Source organism: Megascapheus bottae, chromosome 16 (genome assembly GCF_031878675.1).
Source record: "Megascapheus bottae isolate mThoBot1 chromosome 16, mThoBot2.hap1, whole genome shotgun sequence".
In the NCBI taxonomy this organism is placed as follows: domain Eukaryota; kingdom Metazoa; phylum Chordata; class Mammalia; order Rodentia; family Geomyidae; genus Megascapheus; species Megascapheus bottae.
The window spans coordinates 20941913-20964035 of record NC_143524.1 but is presented as its reverse complement, the minus strand read 5'-3'; the positions used below and the strand labels follow the sequence as shown (position 1 = coordinate 20964035).

At 47.8% G+C, this 22123-nt stretch overlaps 1 protein-coding gene across 1 annotated transcript in view; it reads right to left on the bottom strand.

Annotated features, from left to right (window-relative positions):
* Abtb2 (ankyrin repeat and BTB domain containing 2) overlaps window positions 1-21124 on the bottom strand; it is a 157638-nt gene extending 136514 nt beyond the window's left edge. Inside the window, exon 1 of the mRNA XM_090347897.1 lies at window positions 19814-21124. Coding sequence (XP_090204023.1) covers window positions 19814-20705 — 892 coding nt within the window. The 5' untranslated portion in view covers window positions 20706-21124. The remainder of the gene's footprint in view (window positions 1-19813) is intronic.
* Window positions 21125-22123: the final 999 nt, after the last annotated feature.

Sequence of the window (22123 nt, the reverse complement as noted above, 5' to 3'; positions counted from 1 at the left end):
GGACTGGCAAAAAAAAAGTTAATACTAAATGCATCTCAATTGAAAATATAGGGAAAGCAAAGTTAGGCATTGGTGGCTTACCCCTATAATATGAGCTATTCAGAAGACTGAGATCTGAAGGTCATGGCTTGAAGCCATCCCAGCCAGGAAAATCTGTGAGACTCCAATGAACCAGCAAAAAGCTGGAAGTGGAGCTGTGACTCAAATGGTAGATACTAGCCTTGAGCAAAATAGCTACGCAAGAACAATGAGGCCCTGAGTTCAAGCCTGGTGCACATGTGTGCGCACACACATATACATACATACACATACATACACATACACACACATACACACAATTTAAGATATGTATGTAAGGAAAGCATAGTGCCTATCTCAAACTATACTGGCGTCCCTAAAGCCTATGTTCTTGTCTCCTCTACTATGTCCCATTCAGTGGGGGAACTAGACATGAAGATGGTTTCTACCTGGGTGCCGTGGACTTGGGAGCATGTGACTAGGGCAAGGTCATCCTCTATGCTTCCCCATCCAGTCAGGGAAAAGAACCATGAGTCCTTTTAGCCATAGGCAAAGGTCATTATGCTTAGTGGTGGCAATGAAAGCAGAAAAAGCTCAGATCATCCCAAGACAAACACCATCAAATCCAAGCCAAACGTTTCCTTCCCTTGGAAAGGAAATCTCCCAGCTAACATGCATGCTCCTACAGTGACTAATGAAAGCCTTCCATCTGGCACAGCAAGGACTAAACAACCCTGTCTTTGTTCAGCAAGCTTAGCCACACAGGGGGTGCTTATGTCCAAGCACTGCATCAAACCTGAGAAACTTAAATATCCCAACAGTTCTGTATGCCCCAGGTGGAATCCACTATGGCTGGAGGAGGGAAAACTGGGTTTATGGGGACATTCTGTGTAAACATCAGGCAATCTCAAAGGGCACTGTGGTGGCTTACAGCATGGTTCGGGTGGCTCAGGGCATACTAATAATGAATAGCTACCACCTATTGGGAACCCACTAATTTTTTAACCTCAGGTGCGTGCATTTATCATAATCCTTGGCTCATGACCATTTTTAATTAGTTATAATAATATGATCTCACCTTCAAAACCAAAAGGCTAGAGCCATGACAACCATCCACACCTAAACCATATGAGGCTCTCTGAGTAGCCTTTTCCTTCCCCTTTACATGACACAGCCACTGTTCATGTGTTCTGTCTCATTTTCCCTTCCACTTTGTATTGATTTTACCTGTACTGTACTCCTGAGAACCTTTCATGTTAACCTTCAGAACTTTATAGAAATGGCATCACAATATATATGATCCTTGGAGCTGATTTGTTTTTCATTATGATAGTATTGAGGTTCATTCCATTCACATTGTTCCCCTTAGCCCTATGTTAGCAGCTAAGTCCCACACGCCTCATGAAAGCTCTGCCTATGTTTTTGTATCTCACCTTTACAACACACGTGGCAAGTGTATTGTAATTTAAAAAAAATGTTATTATTATAAAGGCGATGAGCAGAGGAGTTACAGTTACATAAATCAGGTCAAGAGTACATGTCTTTTTGGACAATGTCACCCCTTCCCCTGTTCAACAGTGTGCCTTTTTATGGATTAAAAACAAGTCAAACACTGGTGGTTTATACCAATAATCCTAGCTACTGAAAGGCTGAGATTTGAGAATTAAGGTTCAAAGCCAGCCTGGGCAGGAAAGGCCATGAGTCTCTTCTTTCCAACTAATAACCCAAAAGCCAGAAGTGGAGCTGTAGCTCAAGTGGCAGGGCACTAGCCTTGAGTAAATGAAGCTCAGGGACAGGTCCCCATACTGGCACACACACACACACACACACACACACACACACACACAAAACACAAAACGGGCTGAAAACTGCCCAGCTTCACAGTAAGAAAGCAGCCTAGATAGGGTTCAAGCCAACTTGTGTATGAAGCCCTGATTTCTTCCTGTTAGTAGTCAGGAAGTGCTAGCACATGTATGAGATCCCTCTATATTGCAAAGGAAAGGTCAGCAAGACCCTCCCTTCCCAAAACACCATCATCAGCAACATCACAGCACCTAACATCCTGGTACACATATGCCTGCTCTCACTTCAAGTGCTTTACAAGGTACCAATTATGTGATTCCTTCAGCTATCCTTGATACAGAGAGTAAAATCTCCATCTAACCGACAAGTCAAGTGAGACCCAGAGACAGAAAGTCACTTGTCAAAGAACAAGTGGATCCAGGATCTGAACTAGGCTGTCAGGCTTCAACCCCCAGTTCCGCTTTTTCTCAACCTTCCAGAGACAACTGTGCAAGCATGAGCCACCAGACTACAGTGCATGCAGCTGAGGCTTACATTTGCACCTGGTAGTGACTGCAGTTTTCACAGAAAGCTTGAAGAATTGGCCCCTGTGTAAAGCCCATCCGGGAGAGGATCTACCAGAAAGAAGGGAAAGAGAAAACATGGCTGAGCAGGGAAGGAGGCAGGGGGCAAGAAGGAGCAAGGCAGATCAAAACCCAAACAGCCTCAGGAAGCAGAACATAGGTGAGTGTTGCATCTTGCTTGGGTCTAGAGGGAAATGAAAAGGCTCTAAAAGCCAGGGCTGGAGGGGCCAGTGGGCAAGCCCTTCACAGATCTGTCTTGAAAACTTCTGACATTCTATACATGACCTGGGAACCTAATTTGACCTCTTTCCAGTCACTGGAATTTTGTTCTTTCTTACGGAGGACAAATATCACAAATACAAATATCACCACACTTCATCACATGGGACTGAGAAGACCGGACAAAACTGATGGCTGCTGTTATCTTTGCTAAGAAACACCCATCCCTATCATTTCCCCTGCACCCCCCTACCCAAGTTTCTCTGACCATGTCTCCATCCCACAGTCAGAGGAGGTGCTCCTAGGGCTGTCTCAACCCAGTCCCCTCTGCCAAGTCTTACCCAAGCTGTGCCCCTGCGCTGGAAGCACACTCTAAGGGAAGTCCTGCACAAAGCCTAACTACCCCTTAGTGATGTAGGGTGGGGATCCCCAATTCTGCCTATTCAAGCCATCACCCTGAGGAGCACTACACACACACACTCTCTCTCTTTCTCTCTCTTTCTCTCTCTCTCTCTCTCTCTCTCTCTCTCTCTCTCTCTCTCTCTCTCTCTCTCTCTCTCTCCCTCCCCCTCCCTCCCTCCCTCCCTTCCTCCCTCCCTCCCTCCCTCCCTCCCTCCTTCCCTCCCTCCCTCCTCTCTCCTCTCTCCTCTCTCTCCTTTTGAGGCTGGACAGCTGTGTTGATAATGGATGCAAAAGGCCACAGCACAGATGACAAAGCAACTATTTGGTAAGAAGAGTCAGAGTTACCCATTAACCATGACTGACCTGTCAGTACCAAAGAAGCCACAGGAAGGACAGAAGCTGGGTCAATGGGAGGACACACAGTGAGGCCCAAGTCTCCTAAATAGCATCAATAGTATAGTTTCCTGGACCCCTGGCTAACCCTTGTTCCTCTCAGTTGCTTCTTTCTGAGTGGGGCTGGTCTCCATAGAACCAGGCCTAGGGGAGCTGAGTTATCATTATCTCCCAGGGGTACTTGGATTCTCCCAATTTAAACCGATCTCTTGCTATAGTTATGATGATAAAAATGATCAGATTCCCTACAAATGGTTCTGAGTTATTTAGAGTTCATAACAGTGGTAGATTTAGCACATTCTGGATGTGAGTAAAAAGGGTGGCAATGACATAAATACATGGACGTGTCACATCAACAAAGGAATTCTATAGAAAGAATCCATCTCTGTTTATATTGTGCTACTGGGTGGGGGCTTGTTACAATGTCTAAAGCTGGCTGATGGTGGTGACCGTGTGAGGCTCTAAATGACTGCTGCACTGTCACACTTTTTATCCTCATCATCTTTCAGGAAGGAGGTAGGGGAGAGAAGAGACTTCATGGAGTTTATGATCACACATTTAATTTACACATTCACTCTTAGTGCGAAACCCCTTGGGACCAGTTCCTCTGACAAAACAGATAATACATTCTCAAGCAGAACACACCACAGGACAGAGCTCACCAAATGCTGTCACCAGTGACAACAGCAGCTCCCGCAGGGCTGCTGTGTGCCAGGCACTGGGCTAGATGCTTTATTTTATGTCATGCCATTTAAGACTCACAAATACTCTGCCAGGTAGATTTCAAGCATAGGGGGCGGTGAGGGTGAAATTAAGGCTTAGGAAGATTAGATAATTAGCTGAATGATCTAGGTGAATGAATGGCAGGTCAAGGTTTGAACCCAGGCCCCCGGGCATGATCAAATATCTGCCCCTTCTACAGCCTCTCAGCTTCTCTTGGTCCTTGTTGTCCCCCAAAGACTCTTCTCAAAGCCACCTACTGGAGGCTCTATTATTTTAGATCCTCCCAACAAGAAGTGCAGGAGAACCACAGGGCATGTGCAATCCTGAAAACCTGAACCTCTAGCGTACAATAAAAAGCTCCGAGAGCCCCTGGCTCCTGCAGTAGTTCCCCTGGTGGCAGCTGTCCAAGAGAATGCTGATAAGCTGCCTTTAGACAGCTCTTCCAAGAGCTCCCCTCAAGCAGTGAAAAGAAGACAGGTCACAGACAGACAGACTCATTGCTGAGTGAAAGCAAACTCACAGGAGTTCCTAGTTCAGACAATGAACAGCCTCTCAAGACTGAGGGGAACAGGAGTGGCAGCAGTGAACATAGCAAACCCACCTCCTGGTGTTGATCTTAACACCTTGCAAACCTCAACAACATCTACCTGCAAGGGAAATGTGACTCTTCCTCCCACACTCCTCCCCCCAAACACAGGCAGTCCTCCATAGGCATTGCTCTGCTGATGAGTTAGACATGTTTTGAGATTTTTTGCTTAATCCTCATGGGATTCCTCATGCCTTATTTAAAAAAAAAAACAACTAAGTTCATTTATTTTTGTGTGTGTGTCTATGTACGAAGGAAATCAAACCTAGGGCCTCATGCATGGTAGGCAAGCCACATTCCTTGCCCCATGCCTTATCTTGGAAATCACCCTTTCTCTGATCAGGCAACTGTTTCAGAGAAGCTAAGTGATTTGCCCTAGACCACACAGCTTGGAAGGCATAAAACATGCCCTCATGACAGGGGGCCAGAGGTTAGAGCCACAAGAATCAGCGGCCTTTATCGCTGCCACCATGAATCTTCCAGCTTCTGCAAATAGAGCTTTAGAAAAGCTGGGAAATGGCTCCAAAGCTTCAGACCTGCAAAAACCCAGAAAGCTGGCCCCAAGTGACCTGCTGGTGACCCAGTCTAATGGCAATGTTGTCCCATAGAACTGTCTGGGATGATGGAGATGTTCTATATTGTTCCCTGACCCATATGGAGGCGGGGCGACTGAATGCCGGAAATGTGACTTGTGTGATGAGGAGAGGATTTGTAACCTTATCGAATGTGATTAAATTTGAACTTAATTAGCTACCCGGGGGCTAGTGGCCACATTATTGAAGAGAGCAGGGCTGAGGATTTTCTTACTCCTTGCTTGTCAGACCTTACTGCAAAGAAAACACACACACACACACACACACACACACACACACACACACACACACACGCCTCTCATTCCTGAACCAACACCTCTGCTTTAATGCTGGAATCTCATAGATGAAGTACAGAAATGGCCAGTTCCCAAATAAATGGCCTCTCATTAGATTTTCCTCTAAAAAGAAAAAAAATCAAAGTTACCAAAGGATCCCAACTAAATTACTCAGGAAAGGTTGTCACTTCTCTCCTGGTGACAAATGCCTCTGGCTTAGAACAACACAGGGCTCAAAATATGGTAGAAAGGGTAAACAAGGACAGGACGGGCATTCTCTAAAGTATCATAAATGCAGAAGAAATAGACTGGGGAGTTAAAAACTTCCAAACACTCTTCCTCTTAAACTATTTTAAGCAAGCAATACATTCAATCTCTCTGAGGTTGTTTCATTCACATGGGGAGAGAGAAACCACGGGGCATCCCTGAATGTATCTGTAAACACACAGAGAAACACACACCTAAACCACAGGCCCACGGTTCCCTCTGGCATCCCATTGAGCAAAGTACTATTTTTAAGGCACTAAAAGGCTCAGTTGTTCAGAACAGCAAAGGATGCTTTGGCTTGGCTTCAGTTCCTTGCACCCTCTGGGACCAACCCATTCATTTCTTTGCTCGGGAAATCACTGCATAAGCTTTAGTCCCCACCCAAGCTGCTCCTGAGAACAGGAGGAGGAGGGCTGCAGCAGGGTGAATGAGGATAGCAGAGCTTAGGCTGAAGCCTGGTCTTTCACCAGCTATCAGTTGGTCATCTCTGAGCCTCAGTTTCTTCACTGCAAAACAGGTGAAGAATACTTAGGTAATGATCACATGACATAATACTCAAGCTGAAGCCTAGGAGCTTGGTACTTTGCAAAGGCTCCTTACATGGTAGGCAAGAGTGAGAATTGAGTCTTGGCTTCTCTGGTTGGTGATGGGATACAAGGAAATCTGAGTTTGATTATAGTCACTGTCACTGCCACTCATAACCTGTGTGACTTTGAGTGAGTTATATAACTTATGTTTCATCTCCTCCTCTGGAAGATGGAATTAACAGTATCTACTGCCTTTTACCCATGGGGTAAGAAGTATGATATAGAATGCCACTGCCATTCTAGGTCTAACTTGGCCCTTCTGGGGTGAACCTAACAAGTCCAGCTTTTCTTGGTGCTTCCTGGGGATTCTCTCCAGACAGAACCAGCCGAAGCAACATAGCTGGGGAGTGAGGGAAAGCCTGGAAGCTGGGCAGGGCAGGAACAGTGATGCTCTGCCCACTAATAATAGCTAACGTCTGAGTGCTCCCTGCGTACCAGACACTGAGTACTCTGCCCACACGATCTGGGCCCCACTCCAGATTGTTTACTTCAGAATTTCTGGAGGTGGAGCCTTAACACACACATACACACTCACTTTTATTTTTAAGTTATCTAAATGACCCAAATGTGAATCTAGAACTAAGGACCACTGAAATTACAACCCTACGAGGTGAACTATGGCATTCCCATGCAACTGAAGAGTTAAACTGAGGCAGTGGCGGTGGCAGCCTTCAGACCTCAGCCTTCAGCCACCTACCCTACCTGGTTCCTTGCTCCTCCTTAACCTTCTGCAGGAACATGGATTTTCTGAAACACCCTGACACTATCCCAGTCCCTGAGGCTCATCAACCCACTCTAGGAAGATCTCTTTCTAGCTCCATTTCTGACTCACACTTGATCTCCAGGAATCTAAAGCGGCCCATGAATGGAGTCTCACTTTCCCAGAACTGAAGGACTCAACGATCCACAGAGCAACTGGACCCAATTAAACAGACCACATGTTAATGACAGGAAACAACAGAGCTGGTGATCTTCACTGAAAGCTGCTGGCAGCCTGCAGGGAAGCCAGAAAGCAAAATTCAGGGGCTCTCAGGGCCATCAAACCAAAGATGATGATGAGACTGGAAATTGAATCTCTCTTGTCTTGACATTTCCCAGCCCTGTTGGGAAGGAGGGTAATGCTTTTGTTCATCATATCATTAATGAAGTTCAAGGTGGCTTTCTCCCCAGCCCATTTCCCATTTGCTCTCTCTCTCTCTATGTTCAGTTTGAGACAAGCTACCAGTGAGATCTCTGGTATTGTCCGGCCTCTACTACTTTAGTCGTTGGCCAGTGGCTCAGCACCTAAACCTTGCTACTACATTTCCTTCTCCTCCTCTACCTCACACCTCTGACCTGCTGGCAAATGTCACTGGTCCTGACTTCAAGGCACATTCACAAACTCCTGCATGACCATCTGGCCTGAGCCCTAACATCTCTTATCTATATTATTCTAAAAGAATCCTCCTAACTGGTCATCTTGCTGCCATGTTTGTCATCTCCAACATAGTGACCCTGTTAAATGCAAAAATAATTCAGGTCACTCAAGTGCATTCAGGGGCTCGGAATTCAAAGTCAAGCAAGCTAAGCTGGATGTAGTGGCACATACCTGTAGTCCCAGCACATGGGAAAACCAGGCAGGAGAATCTCAAGTACAAAGATAACCTGGGCTACATAGACAGATCCATTCTCAAAATAATAATAATAATAATGTTTAAAAGCAAAAACAAACAAACAAAACCCATATGCTATTACACAATGTCCACAAGATCCTGCCCAATTATTCCGCTGCTCCTCTACGACTCCCCACACCATTAGTCCTTCCCAGACATACTGGTGCCCTGGGTGCATTTGAAAGCCACCTGGAACCTGCTCTGCCCTCTACCTGGAGCTTCCTTCCTCAGCCACACAGGCCTCGAAGATTCCTCAGGCATTCCTACAGTTGCCAGGCATTCCTGCTGCAGGACGGAGACCTTTGCTTCTCCAGGTATTTAATTCATTCACGACCACTCCGAATGGAACCCACTGCACAGTAAATGCTCCATAAATATTCATTGAATGAACAAATGGATGTACTCCATTTGTACTCCATTTCACTCCAAAGTAAACTTTCTCCCTGCTCCTAGTATAAAGTCCTTTCCACTCCAACTACCTTCTGCCTTCTTAGGGAGTTGCTTGGTAGAAGACAGTAACTAGGACACTTGAGCAGAAGCCTTTCAGAGGTGGCTCTCGCCCCAGGGGGCCTTGTCACCTGCTACTGTGCCAGCATAGCTCTGGCTTGCCTAGCTTGTCCTGGGAGGATGAAGTCCAGAACAGCAGCTGCAAGCAATGTGTTTCCCAATTCTGTCCCACTTTACAGCATGACCCAGCCGGCAGCTCAGATGAGGTGGAGAAGGAAATATCAGGGCCTGGGTTTCCAATCTTCTTGTTCCTCCTCCTCCTCCTCCTCCTCCTCCTCCTCCTCCTCCTCCTCCTCCTCCTCCTCCTCCTCCTCCTCCTTCTCTTCCTTTTCCTCCTCCTCCTCCGGCATAAGTTCTGACATTTCATTGATTTTTCAAGCTGGGATTTGAAGGATGGATGGGGAAGAGGGATACATAAGCGATTTCATTTCCCTTGCCTCCCATCCCAAGTCCTGCTTCAGCTTAGAGTGGGTGAAAGAGAACTAGAGCCTTGGAGAACTAAGCTCCCTTCAAGTCTTGGGCCTTCAGAATTCCTGGCAGCTTGTCATCCTCAGTTACTCTCATTTTCCCTCCTCTTTGAAAAACCGGCCCTGCCAACTGCAACAAACACAGCACTTAAAAATATCTCGCTGGATTAGACAGCACTGTCTTCTAAGCGCCTCACAATGCCCGACTCTGTCCCACACTGAATAAAGAAGGGTGTAGCTTAGTTCTGTTTTGCTCTAGCTGCTCCCCTGCTATAAATACCCAAGTCTGGAGGGATGAGTTTCCAACACCAGCTGTATGAAGTCACCTCGGAGCTGGATCACCACAGCAATGGCCTGCCAGGGGCTGGACACAGCTGTCAAGCAGTTTAGGTCAGCCAAAAAGCACACAGAACTCATCCTCCTTAGAGAAGAGGACTGGGGGAGGTGGGAAGAGCCAAACTCTAAGTACAGTACTCACAGTTCATGCTAATATAAAAAAGATGGCTCCAGTCCTCTTACCCAGCTGGGTCTTCAGAGAGCACATCCCACTGCACCCTGGGCCATTTCTTTCCCCAGGATACTAATTACAGGGCTTGACCCTCGGAAAATGATTTCACAGTATTCTTGTGGGGTCCAGAAGCACTGTGAGAGACAGAAAGGCCCTGGGAGAATCAATCTAGCCCAGTGTCTTCATACCAAAGAAAAAGATTCAAAATGATGGAATGAGTCAGTCCAGTCAAACAGGGGCAAGCTCCAATCTGGAACTTTCTGGATCAAAATCCATAGTTCTCTGCACTGGATTGTTCTAGGCACTTGTGCAAATATATTACTTGTGCACGTGTTCATTTGTATTGCAGTGTGAGCCTTTGCTTGGAATAACTAATACCTTCCCTCATAGCAAATGCTGATTTTCATACTTTAGAAGATATAAGTTAAAAAAAAAACACAAAACATAAACAACAATCAAAAAATCCTAAAGTTTTCAACAAAGGGGATAGGGGTATAGTTCCGTGGCAGAACCCTGTTCAGCATGCATTGCATTAGTATCATAAAAATACTTTTTATTTTCTTCAACAAAGCGTTAGATACAAGTGTAGGGCTGTTTTTTTCCTGACTGAAAGGTTTCCACTCTAAGGTCCAATGGAATCTCTCGAAAACAAAGCTTTGTATCTCTAGAACTTCAGGTTCAGTTTCCTTTTTCCCTTATGAGACTCTTCTTAGCTCACTTTTAGAAACAAATATTCACGTCACTAACTACCAATGACTCGATGTGTACTTTTGTAATATCTTTCGGGAAGTTTATTATTTTTTCCAAGTGATAAGGAAATTCTTCCTGTAACTGCAGTAGGAAAAGGTCAAACACCAAAGTGATTATCTAAGTTCTCGGTGATCGTTCCCATTTTGCTGTCAGTGGAATTTAGCAGGACCCACAGGAGTGCAATCCTGATGCAAAGAGCTATCAAGAGGTTCAGCAATATCATGTAGTTAACATGGTTAAAATCTTTACCCATGCTCTCAAAATTACCTTAAGAACTGAAAATGACTTAAGCATCGAAGTGAGCTGTCACTTGATAAATCCTGAACTGAAAATTGAACGTGTAGCAGATATTTAAAGCCAGAATCAAATCAAATCAAATCCCTTCTAAGACCCTTTGGCTTCATCTTGTTTAGGCTGCTCCCTGCTTTCTAAAGGTTAAGAACTAAGCTTTAAGGACAGTAAGTATCACCATACTTAGCAAGTTTGCCAGACCCAACCTCCATTTTGAATTGAGATTGCACTGACCTCAAATGCTGCACTCAGAGCTATGGGAGAAATAACCAAGTCGAAAGCCAACTTTGGCAAGAGCAGCAAGGCCACTGGGAGATTTTTCATGCCCTCTTGGCCTGAGTTTGCTGAGTTAAGGTCCTCCATTACTTGTACTACTAGGACAGTGCATGGTGTATTTTTGAGGTCAAGCTTTCAATCAATAAGGGGGGCTGGGTAATGTGCAGTCTGGAGGTGCAGTTAAGATGAGCTGGGGAACAGACACACTCCATTTCTGAATTATATAAAAATAAGTTTTGGAAAACTCCTGTCCTGCATTCTGGCAGGCTTTTTAACATCTGGATAAAAGCTGTGGGAAATTTCCCCTCTTTCCTGTGTTATCTACCCAGCTCCTCCTCATTATGTATCTGAGCCTCCTAGCCAGGCAGGGTTACTTGTTCTCCAACACACATTCCAGATCTTTCTCACACTGTTCCTTTGAGCCCAGAGCTCTGTACCTACCTCCTCTTTCTTACCACAGCTGTCTGCCGAGCTCACAGCCCATATCCTCCAGCCCTCATTCCTTCCTATCCACCTTGCCAGAGCTCCTCCTTTGTGATCTCCTGTCACCAAAAGCTTTGAGCTCCCCCCACTCATGGGCTTAGAAACTTGGTGCACCTTTCAGAAACCTGAGGAGTGGGGAGGGTCGATGAATTAACTGAACAAAAGGCACCAGCCCGGGTGCCTGCATGCAGGAAATACCTCCATCAGAAGCAGTGATGACAAACTTCTTTGCCGACTATCTGTGTGCATGCTTTTCTGTCCCTACTAAATTGTGAAGGACTTGACAAACAATAACTCCTGTCCTTCTCCTATCTCTCCCCTTTACCTTATACGTAGCTGGCACTCAGGAAGTAGATTAACGAGGCTGGCGTGGCATTTCACAGACTTACATGGGCTATTTCCCAATGGTCTCCACCCAATCCAGCAAGCAGCTCTGAAACAGCCAAAGCTGCAAAACCATTTAGATCTTTTGAAAAACAAACAAGATGACCACAAAGTGTTTTACATGATGGGCAGGCTAGCAAGGCACAAATCACCTGGCCATTGCTATGACCTCAGACCCAGGCCCAATATCCACAGCACAACTGTTCTCAGGAGGCCTAGCACTTTGTACCTGTTACTCTCACTGGCATCCTGGCAGCAGCGGGAATGGGTCAGAGGGCAAGGTCCTATCTCACTGCCCGATCATCTTTGTTCTTAGGACAACAGAGCCAGAGATGGGCAGGACCAATGGTGCTTCCCTCAGACTCCCTAAATTTCCTCCTTCTGCCACACACAGTGTTACTCATCAAGGACAGCCTTGTGACTAATACTTGTCCTCTGAGATTTGGATCAGGATCCTATCTTGCACAAGAGGCTTCTACCTTAGTAATAGTGAATAAAATCTGTGCACCCAATACAAGATTTGTAAAAAGAAAATTAAAAATGATGAGAATGAAAATAAATATTTCATGTGCCAGAAATACAATGCAAGAAAGTTTCTACCAAAGATGTTTAGTAAATTTTCATGAGTACCCCATGCACTGGGTACTACTTTCAGTGAGCAGTGTTTCTCAAGCTCTCCAGGGGACATGTCTGGAGATATTTTTAATTGTCATAGCTGGTGTGTGTGGACTAAGGTTCAAAGCCAGCCTGGTCAGCAATGTTGTAAGACTCTTATTTCCAACTAAGCAGTAAAAAGCCCAAAGTGGAGCTGTGGCTCAAATGGTAGTGTGGTAGATCTCAGTTTAAAAAAAAAAAAAAAGAGCTAAAGAACAGTGACAGGCCCTGAGTTCAAACCCTAGGATAGGCATACACACACTATACACACACACACACACACACACACACACACACACACACGCACGCACGCACACACGCACACAAAATGGGGTTCAAAATATCAGTAGTACTCAGGCTGAGAAACCTTGTTGTAGAGGAAGATACTAAGTCACAGAAGCTAGAACACTTCTCCAGCATCCCGGGGCTCATGGGAAGGCCAGGAGGAACCACATTCAGGCAGCCCCACTGACTGCATTCTGAGTCAAACTTCAGCATCTCTAACATCTCTGGAGCACGAAGTATGCATCAGACAGGAAGGTCTTGGGCCCATCATTGGGCAACAGAAAAAACAGGCTTGGAGTGATTTGCCTGAAGATACAGATCAGTAGCAAGTGAAGCCACTTGGGGCCTAATCTGATGCCAAAGCCAGGAGGGCACTTCAGCGCTGGGCTATGTGGAGCCCTTCTCTCCTGGGCCCCTGACATGGGAATACCATCAGTAACTGCACACCGCGGAGGACTGGGAGGAAATCAAGGCCCCCTTCACAAGAGCTCTTCTGCCAATTCCAAGGCAAGTAAGCAGAGGGCCCTTAGACCAGTGGCTTAAATGCAGGGCTGTGTCTGAGGCTGGCTGGCAACTCTACAGCTTTTCTATTTGATTGGGCATAGTGATTGCCCAGCAGCTGCCACTTATCAGCCTCCCTAGGCAGCGGAGCTCCAGTCCCCTTCCAGGAGTGGCAATGATGGCTCCTGCCAATCAATGCCACCTCCAGGGCATGCTCCTGGATTTGGGAAGGTCTTCCTAGGCCTGATGAGCTTAAAGTACCTGGACGCAGTGTAAGCAAACATGCAGTAATGCGTTGCTGTGAGTGTGACCCTAGCTGCTATTTGAAGAGGCTCAAATACTCAACTATTCTTCACTATCTTTGAGTCTGTGATTCTGCACAGGAAATGCATGACTTGAGACTGAGTCCTGGTCCAGCCATCACTGACCTGTGAATTCTGGGCTTCCAGACACTTGGCTGTGAAAAGGATTTGTATGGGTCCCCAGCAAGATCTCAGATGAGCAAAACTTCCAAGGCTCAGTGCTTCTGTTGATTTCTACTGTGAAATCTTCCACCCTGGGTACAGCACACTAGAAGTCTCTCCCAGCCTGAAGACACTCACTTCCAACATCTCACTTCTCACAGATGGCCTTGGGGATCAATAAGTTGAATGATGTCCCTATGGGGTGGTTATCTCCCCCAAATACTGCTTGTGATCATTAAGAATAACTTGAGCTGGGCACTGGTAGGTCACACCTGTGATCCTAAGCTACTCAAGATGCTGACGTTTGGGGCTGGGAGTTTGGCCTAGTGGTAGAGTGCTTGCCTAGCATGCACAAAGACCCGGGTTCGATTCCTTGGTACCACATACTTAGAAAAAGGCAGAAGTGGTGCTGAGGCTCAAGTGGTAGAGTTCTAGCCTTGAGAAAAATCCAAGGATAGTGCTCAGGCCCTGAGCTGAAGCCCAAGACTGGCAAAAAAAATAAAAAAAGATGCTGAGGTCTGAGGATCAAAGTTCAAAGCCAGCCCAGGCAGGAAAGGCCATGAGACTTTTATCTCCAATAAACCACCAGAAATTTGGAAGTGGAGAGCACTACCCCTGAGCAGAAAAGCTCAAGAACAGTGCCCAGTCTTTGAATTCAAGACCCACCACCACCAACACCAACAGAACAGCTTGAAATTCTCAACTTTGAGAAAGAGGGACAGTGCTGCCAACAGTCAAAGGAACTGAAGTACCAATAAGGGAATTAAAGCAGGTCATACGGCAGGTTCTATCATCTGCTGACAAATATTTTCAGAAGCCCCTAGTATGTCTTAACCACGGTGTGAGGTTTTCTGGAGACAGGAAAGCCTGTGAGGTCACAGTTGGATGGGAGAGATAGAGAAGCAGGAAATGATTCAAGAACATGCCCTGGGTGCTGTGGAAACTTCACACAAGGGCTGGCTCTTCCAGCAGGGGGTGGGGAAGTCAGGCAAAGCTTTTCTGGAGGAAGTTGAACGTCTCTGGCTTGTTCTTCTATCTTAAGATTGGCCTTGCATTTCTCAGGCAAGTACTAATAACTTTTCATTCCCATAGCTTGCTCAGTTTCATTTTTACCAGTACCTTCAGTTTCAGTAAAGTAGTCAAAGAGAAGGGGAACAACCCTCCTCGCTCAGACTACCCAGGTGTGGAAACTGATTAAACAGAACTCGCAGCTCAATTAACCCTTGCTCCTTCAGCTGATTATCTCAGTGGGAATCTGTCTTCAATCTCTTTGATAAATGAATGTTACTGCCAGCGACTTTTCAGGCCTGATTTGTGATGCAGCCCTTTTACTTCCTGGCTGCAAATGAGATGTTGAGACTTGCCTCAGCTGGTGAACAGAGAATAATTTTCTTTTAGAAGTCCTTAGTCTCTAGTAGTTGTGGCTCAGAGGTCCTTCCACAAAAGTATTGATATGATTGGTTATTATTCATGAACATCAGCGAGGCCTTCTTCCTGGATGGCCATTCAAATTAGCTTGTCTCTTTCACTAGTCTACTGGATTACAAATTGCAAAACACGACTCCACCATCCACATCATCAGTTAATAGCACTTTAAACAATGGTGGGTCCAATCAGTGCTAAGTGCTTGTTGAACAAAACTCTTGGTGTTTATTGAGCATCTATTATGTGCCAAGATTTTTAAGGCATGATCTCACTTAATCTTCATACCATCCATGAGCTATATGTTCTTATACCCCATTTTACAGATGACAAAATTGAGGGTTACAATGGTGAAGAAATTTGTTGCAGGTCACTCATCTATTTTGGGGTGTGTGTGTGTGTGTGTGTGTGTGTGTGTGTGTGTATGTTGGTACTGGGGTCTGAACACAGGGCAGTGTCCCTAAGTTTTTTCACTCAAGGCTAGTGCTCTACTACTCAGGCCACAGCTCCACTTCTACCTTTTTGATTGAATGGAGATAAGAGTCTGAAGGATCTGTCTGCCAGATTTTCCTTCCCAGGCTGGCTTGAAACCACAATCCTCAGATCTCAGCCTCCTGAATAGCTAGGAGGAGATAGGCATGAGCCACCAAGCATCTGGCTATCCAGCCCATCATGTGAGTGTCTGTGGTGGGCTTCAAACCTTCGTCCTTGCCTCTATGACAAAACCACTCTCCTGTGTTCTTGGTACACTGCTCTACAGTAACAGTATTCTCACTAGTGTCCTCTCATTTAACTGAAACTCTAGGAAGTAAAGAGGATTTGCTCAAATTCCATGAACTCTCATGAAAATGTTGCCAGGAAGAAACCTAGAAGTGATGGTCCTTGTCAAACCCACAAACGGAGTTCCTTGAGAATGAGAGAGAAGATAGGAAAGAGTTTCCCTTTTCTGTCAGCTCCCTGTTTATAAATACTACTCCATTAAAGTGGTTTTTCTGCCTCCCAGAAGGAAGCCATGAATATGTCATTATTTAATGACATTGCCCGGGATCTGAAACATCAATACCAAATGGGCAACAATATATAACTCCCTCTGTTCTCTGAAGCTGGGATCATGTTTTATAAACACTGCAGAACTTTTATCATCCATCTTGGGCTGAGCAAAACCATATTTGTATGGCATTCTGAGTAATGGACAAGAATAGATGGATTAGGGCTCTTAAAGTCATGGTTGGAAGATATTAAAAGTTTAAAAGCTCTATATAGCTGAGTCAAATGCATGTGACCATGCTGTATAATTAGCAGGCATAACAACAATAAATATATAATTTAAGGGGAAGACCAGCAGGACAAGCATACTAACCAGCACTCTCTTTCCCATATGCAGCCATTTTGCAGTTGCTCTTCAGCTGCATAAGCTGCCTCTCTTCTGGCAGTGGGACAATTTTAATATATATAAAAAGGGCTGTGAGTCTCCATTCCTTCCCTAAGCAGTTGATACTTCCTTCTGAAGCCAGCTTCCAGGCATATGCAATTCACTGCTCCTCTATTAAACATTCATTTCACTTTGTCTAAAGGGATAATAGCAGGGCAACCTCTGGTTTCCATATACAAGAAATGAGAGTCCACCTTGCCTGTAACAGAGTTCCCTGGAGACTAGACAAGGCACAGAGGGAGACACTAGTCTCTGAGTATCTGGGGAGCTTGGCTATCTACCACGTAGGGATCCTGCAGTGTTGATTCACCATGTTGGGTTGAGGAGGAGAGGTCAAAGCACAGGGTCAAAAATCCATCTCCCAACTGGGAGATGGCTCCCAACTGGATTGCTGGCTCATGCCAGCAATCGTAGCCACTCAGGAGGCTGAGATCTGAGGATCCCAGTTCAAAGCCAGTCTAGACAGATAAGTCCATGAGACTCTTATCTCCTATTGACCCACCAAAAGCCAGAAGCAGAGGTATGGTTTAAACGGTAGAGTTCCAGCCTTGAGTAGATAAAGCTAAGGGAGAATGCTCTAGTTCTGAGTTCAAACCTAAGTATAGTGTGTGCGTGTGCGGGTGCATGCACGTGCACGCACACACACACATGCACACGCACACACACACACCCCATTTAAATAAACAAATAAATATATATATTTATATATATAGCCTGTAAAGAAAAATCCTGAGATGCTACCCTCAATAAGAATTGCTCTTTGGCTGGATGGTCTTTCCAGAAAAGCACCTATTTTTGTTTTGTTTAGCAATTTCTGACCATTTTGCATTTTCAGGCTACCCTGGAGAGGCAGCTGCTCTTTCTGGCCTCAATTTGCAATTACAAAACCCTCCAGAGTGTGGGACCTCTCCAACAGGGGATGGGCTGGACAGGCACATTGGTGCCTGATTTTTCTACTTTGCACCATAGTTCTTCCTTTAGTATACTCTGGCTTATAGGATTAGAGCTTTAGTCTCCCCCCAACCCCCCAGCCCGGAGCCTTTAGATCCTCCAGATGAGTGCAGAGATCTCCTTTCTGCCAAAAGTACAAAAATCTTCCCCAGAATTATGATAAACAGATGGAAATCCCCAGACCCTCCACTTCCTCTTCTGGGAGCTGGTGTTCCCAGATTTGATGTCCCCAATTTAAAGGGCAAAGCATAATTATCAGCTGTGACATCATCAGCTGATCTTATGAAATGACCTCCGTTCTGACCCGAGAGGAAGAAAATTAGAAGGCAAATGTGTCTCCATCGCAGGCATGTCCTGTGGCAGGGCCAGGATTAAAGCAAGGCGTGTCACGGGAAAGTAAGGTAGGTAATACAGAACAGCTTTAAATTCAGCTTCCCATGTCGGTTGCTCTCCTTGGACTAAACTGGGTCCTCTCCACCAGGGGTTAGAAGCTGGAACTCTCTCCAGAGCACACCAGAGTTTCAATTCCAGGTTTATCACTTCGTGTCTATGCAAAATGTTGGGTGGCTTACCTAAGCGGTACAGAACTTCATCTCATCATCTATATAATAGTGCAATGCTTTTCCTCTGTCCTCACTCAGCAATCAACACAGAAGACCTCTTCCTGGGACCTTGGAAGGAGTAGGATATTCTCCCCACTAGCAAACAAGCAATTCTGCAGCAGACACTCCATGGTGTCCTCTAGTTCAACTCAAGCTGACACTATATGCCTGAACATAGGGTCACACCACACAGGTCAGGGGCTCTGTCCTCAAAACTGCTTCCTTTAGATGCCAACTGTAAACACCAGATTGTTTGACCCGTGCGCCTGTCCTGACTGGCTCTAAATCTGGCTCTAAATCAGAGTTCCAACCACCCCATCCTCTGGTTTAGTGTGCTTGAGTAGCTCAAAGAACTCAGGGAAACACTTCCCATCTACTGGTTTATCATAAGACATTACAAAGTTTACAGGTGAAGAGATGCATGGGCTAAGGTAAGGAAGAAGGAATGCCATCCTCCAGGAACCTATCCTGGAGCTCTTCATCCTTTGGGGTTTTCATGGAGACTTCATTATAGATGCACAATTGATTAAAATTCTTGGCCCACTGGTGAACAATTTAACCTTCTGCCTCTTTTCCCCTCCCAGGAGTTTTGGGATGTGGAGTTAAAAGTCCCAGCTTTCTAAAGTTCTGCTCAGTTTTTTTGTCCTCATTCTGAAGTCCTCATTTACCTGTGGTGGCCAGCTACCAGTCCACCTATTGAATATATATATTATATTATTATATATTATACATATACTCTCTATATAACAAAAAACCCACTACCACTTTGGAGGATTTTACAACTTGGATGCCAGCAAGTATGGATTGAGACCAACGATGTATTTCCCAACATCACACTACCAAACAGGTTGACATATCAAAGTAGCTAATATATAAAGTGCTAAGAAGAGAGACTAATGTATTAAGTGCCGTTTTTAACCCAGTGATTGTGATAGTGTTTAATCACATCTGAATCTGGTTTCCTTTTATCTCTTTCCAGGATCCACCTGGCTGGCCTTTTCCATTGCCTGCTTCTTCCCCACTGAAAAGCTGTACCCAAAATGGGGGTTTCCAATTAGAATGCAAGGATGCCTAATTCCAGTCCACTCCAAATGAATAGTGGTGGCCAACTCCTGAGTTGTGGCTTGATCAGCAGTGTGTCACACCTAGCCTCGCCAGAGTGATGGTCAAGTTACTTGGCCGTGGTCCTTGACCATGGAGCCATGCCATCCTCCCGAGAAGGGCAACTACTCAACAGTTTGCTGCTCCCCAGATGTGAAACCGCACAGTGGTCCATACCCCCTCATCTCATGGACATGTGATCTACATGGGTCATTCTCCCTTCTGGATGGCTCTGCATATCATGCATTTCAATTCGTGACAGAGGTTTTAACCAACTGCTTACCTGGTAAAGGACAGCCTGAGAAATTTAGTGTCTGAGCAAACACACAAGGCACATACATGGCTCCCTTTAAGGAGGCCCCAGCTACTAGGACCTCTGGGCACACCGTTAAGAACCACTAAAGCCTCTATCTGCCCCCGGTGAGGGGCGTGACTGCTTGCATTCTTCAACCCCATAAAGGTCCTGGGCTTCACACTTTCCCCTGCCCATCCCACTTCTCCAAGGTTCAGGCCATTTAACTCCTCTATCCTCAGACCAAACACTTTTTTCTCCCCGAGTTCTACAACACCGCAGCAGCTTGGTCCTTGGTAACTGGCTCCCAGGTTAACCCATACATCCCACCCGCGGAGCGAGGCTCAAGGCCACGCACTTACCATTGGCGTTCTTGCCGCAGATGAGGTGCTCATAGGGCTGCAAGACGCCCCACAGCTCCGCATCGTTGTTGATGACCATCTCCAAGGCTTCAGCGGATACCTCTCCCCCTCCTGCCCCTCCACCACCACCGTCGGGGCTCTGGCTGGCCAGCACCCTGGCCCGGATCTCCTCCACCAGGTTCTCCATACAGGCGGTGAGCGAGATGGCCGCGTACTCGTGGATGCGCACGGAGATGCGAGTGTCCACCATCCAACGGAAGAAGCGGCCCACGGAGAAGGTGAGCCCGCAGCGGGCCGACTTGCCCCGACGCAGCCCGTCGCCCGCGCTCATGCTGTACAACGACAGCGCCTTGACGGCGGCCAGCGCGCAGCTCTCGGCCAGCGCCCAGCTGTGCACCAGGCGCACGGCGCTCTGCACCTCGAAGCGGGTGCACTTGGCGTGCAACACGCTCAGGCGCTGCGCCTCGCGGGCCACGCGGATGAGCGCCCGGCGGAGCAGCCCCGCCAGGCGCCTCGCCGCCTCCGACGAGAACGCCGGCAGCCGCCGGCCCGCGCCGGCGCCTTTGCGGAGTACCCGGGCCACGTCTCCTTCGGTCCAAGGGAACTCCTCCAGCTCGGGGAGGCGAGGGCAGCGTGAGAAGAGATCGGCCACTTCGGGATCCTCGGGCAGCACCGTGTTCACCGTGTCCCAGCTGTTGTGGCGACTGTTCATGGAGCCCGAGTAGCACCACCAGGCCGCCCCGCGGTGCTGCTGCGCCGAAGAGTTGAGCGCCTGCGAGTTGGACTTGGAGGACGACAGGCTGAGCGAGCGGCACGAGTCCCCCGCCCCATACCCGGAGTCCAAGGTCAAGTCCTCCAGCGTCTTCAAAGTGGAGCTGTACGTCCCGGCCATGGGGAGCCTGCCGCGGGCGGCCTCGCCGATCCGGGGTCCCCCCGGCTCACAACTCCATGTCCTCCTCCCCGCCCCGGGCGGGCAGAGGGCAGGCTCTACGCTCTCCCGGGCGCCCCGGGACTCCGAGGCTGCATCGCCTGCCCGCCCGGGGGCGGCGGCGGGCGGCAAGGCGGGCGAGGTCCCGCCGCGAGCCGGGGCGCCACGCACCCCGCGCTCCGGACGCGACGATGTCCGTGAAGCGGTTGCCGGCCCGTGTCTCCTCGGGCACTCGTCCCGGTCCACCTCAACTTCCCGCAAGCCGAGCGTCTGTCTTGCAAAGAGAAGGGAATCCCGGAGAGAAGTAGGCGGCGAGAGCCGAAGGAGGAGGCTGCGCGGGGCGCCGAGCGAGTCCCACACCAGCCGGCGAGAAAAAGCACTGGGCAAACTTCTGGGCGAATGCGGGCCCGCCCGCACAGCTGGGTACCCAGCCGCGGCCCGCATGCAAATAACCCAGGCTGGCCCACCAATCAGCGGCCGCGACGGGAACGGGCTGCACCAATGATCTCCGAGAGGGGCGGGTCCTATGCAGATTTCGCTCCTCGGAGGGTGAACCCCCCCCCCCCGTGGAGGCGGAGGCGGGGCGGGAGGCGGAGAGTCGAGGGGCCGCGTCTGGGAGGATGGGGGCGGGGCGAGCCTCCGGGAGGTGGGGAAGGGGAGACCGGGGAGGAGACCCAGGCCGGGCGCCTCGCCTCTCTCCTGGACTCTCTGCCAGGCCCCTCCTGCTTTCCAAGATGAAAGGCATTGCTGCCTTTGGAGGGAGAAGTCCGTCTGGTTTTCTTTACGTGGCCATTAGGCTGCAATCAAAACAAGATTTCCTCTTAACCTGGGCTGTAGAAACTAGCTGCGCTCCAGAGGAGTGGGGTCCGCTCCTCCCCGTTTTCCCAGTCCATTCATCAAAGCATCCCCATTACCTCTGCATAATAGTTTGCACTTGCCCTCGAGGGCATCGTTCCAGAGGTCTCAAAGCCTGGCTGTTGTCTGAAATGCACACGCGTGGGAACCGGTGGGGTGTGCGCGCCACGGGACTCAGCTTCCCCCGGGGAAAACCGAATGGCTGATCTTGAACGAGACTGTCCCCCGCCCCATGCCCACCACCACACCACTACAGCCAGGGTTGTCGTCCAGAAGCGGTTTCTCCCGAGAGCTATCGGTTTCCTGCGATCCACGCCCAGCTCGTGCAGGCAGGGCCCAAGGCCGCCCCATAAACTATTCACACACACGTGCGCACACGGACATTCGCCCCAGCCGCGGAGCCGCAGAATCAAGAAGGGGATTGTGCACACGCCGCCCCCCCCCGCCCGCCTCCCCCACTCCTGAATGGAGCCTTTGTGTTGTATTTACACAGTTCTGACCTTGGGCCGTTGAGTTGGATACGGACT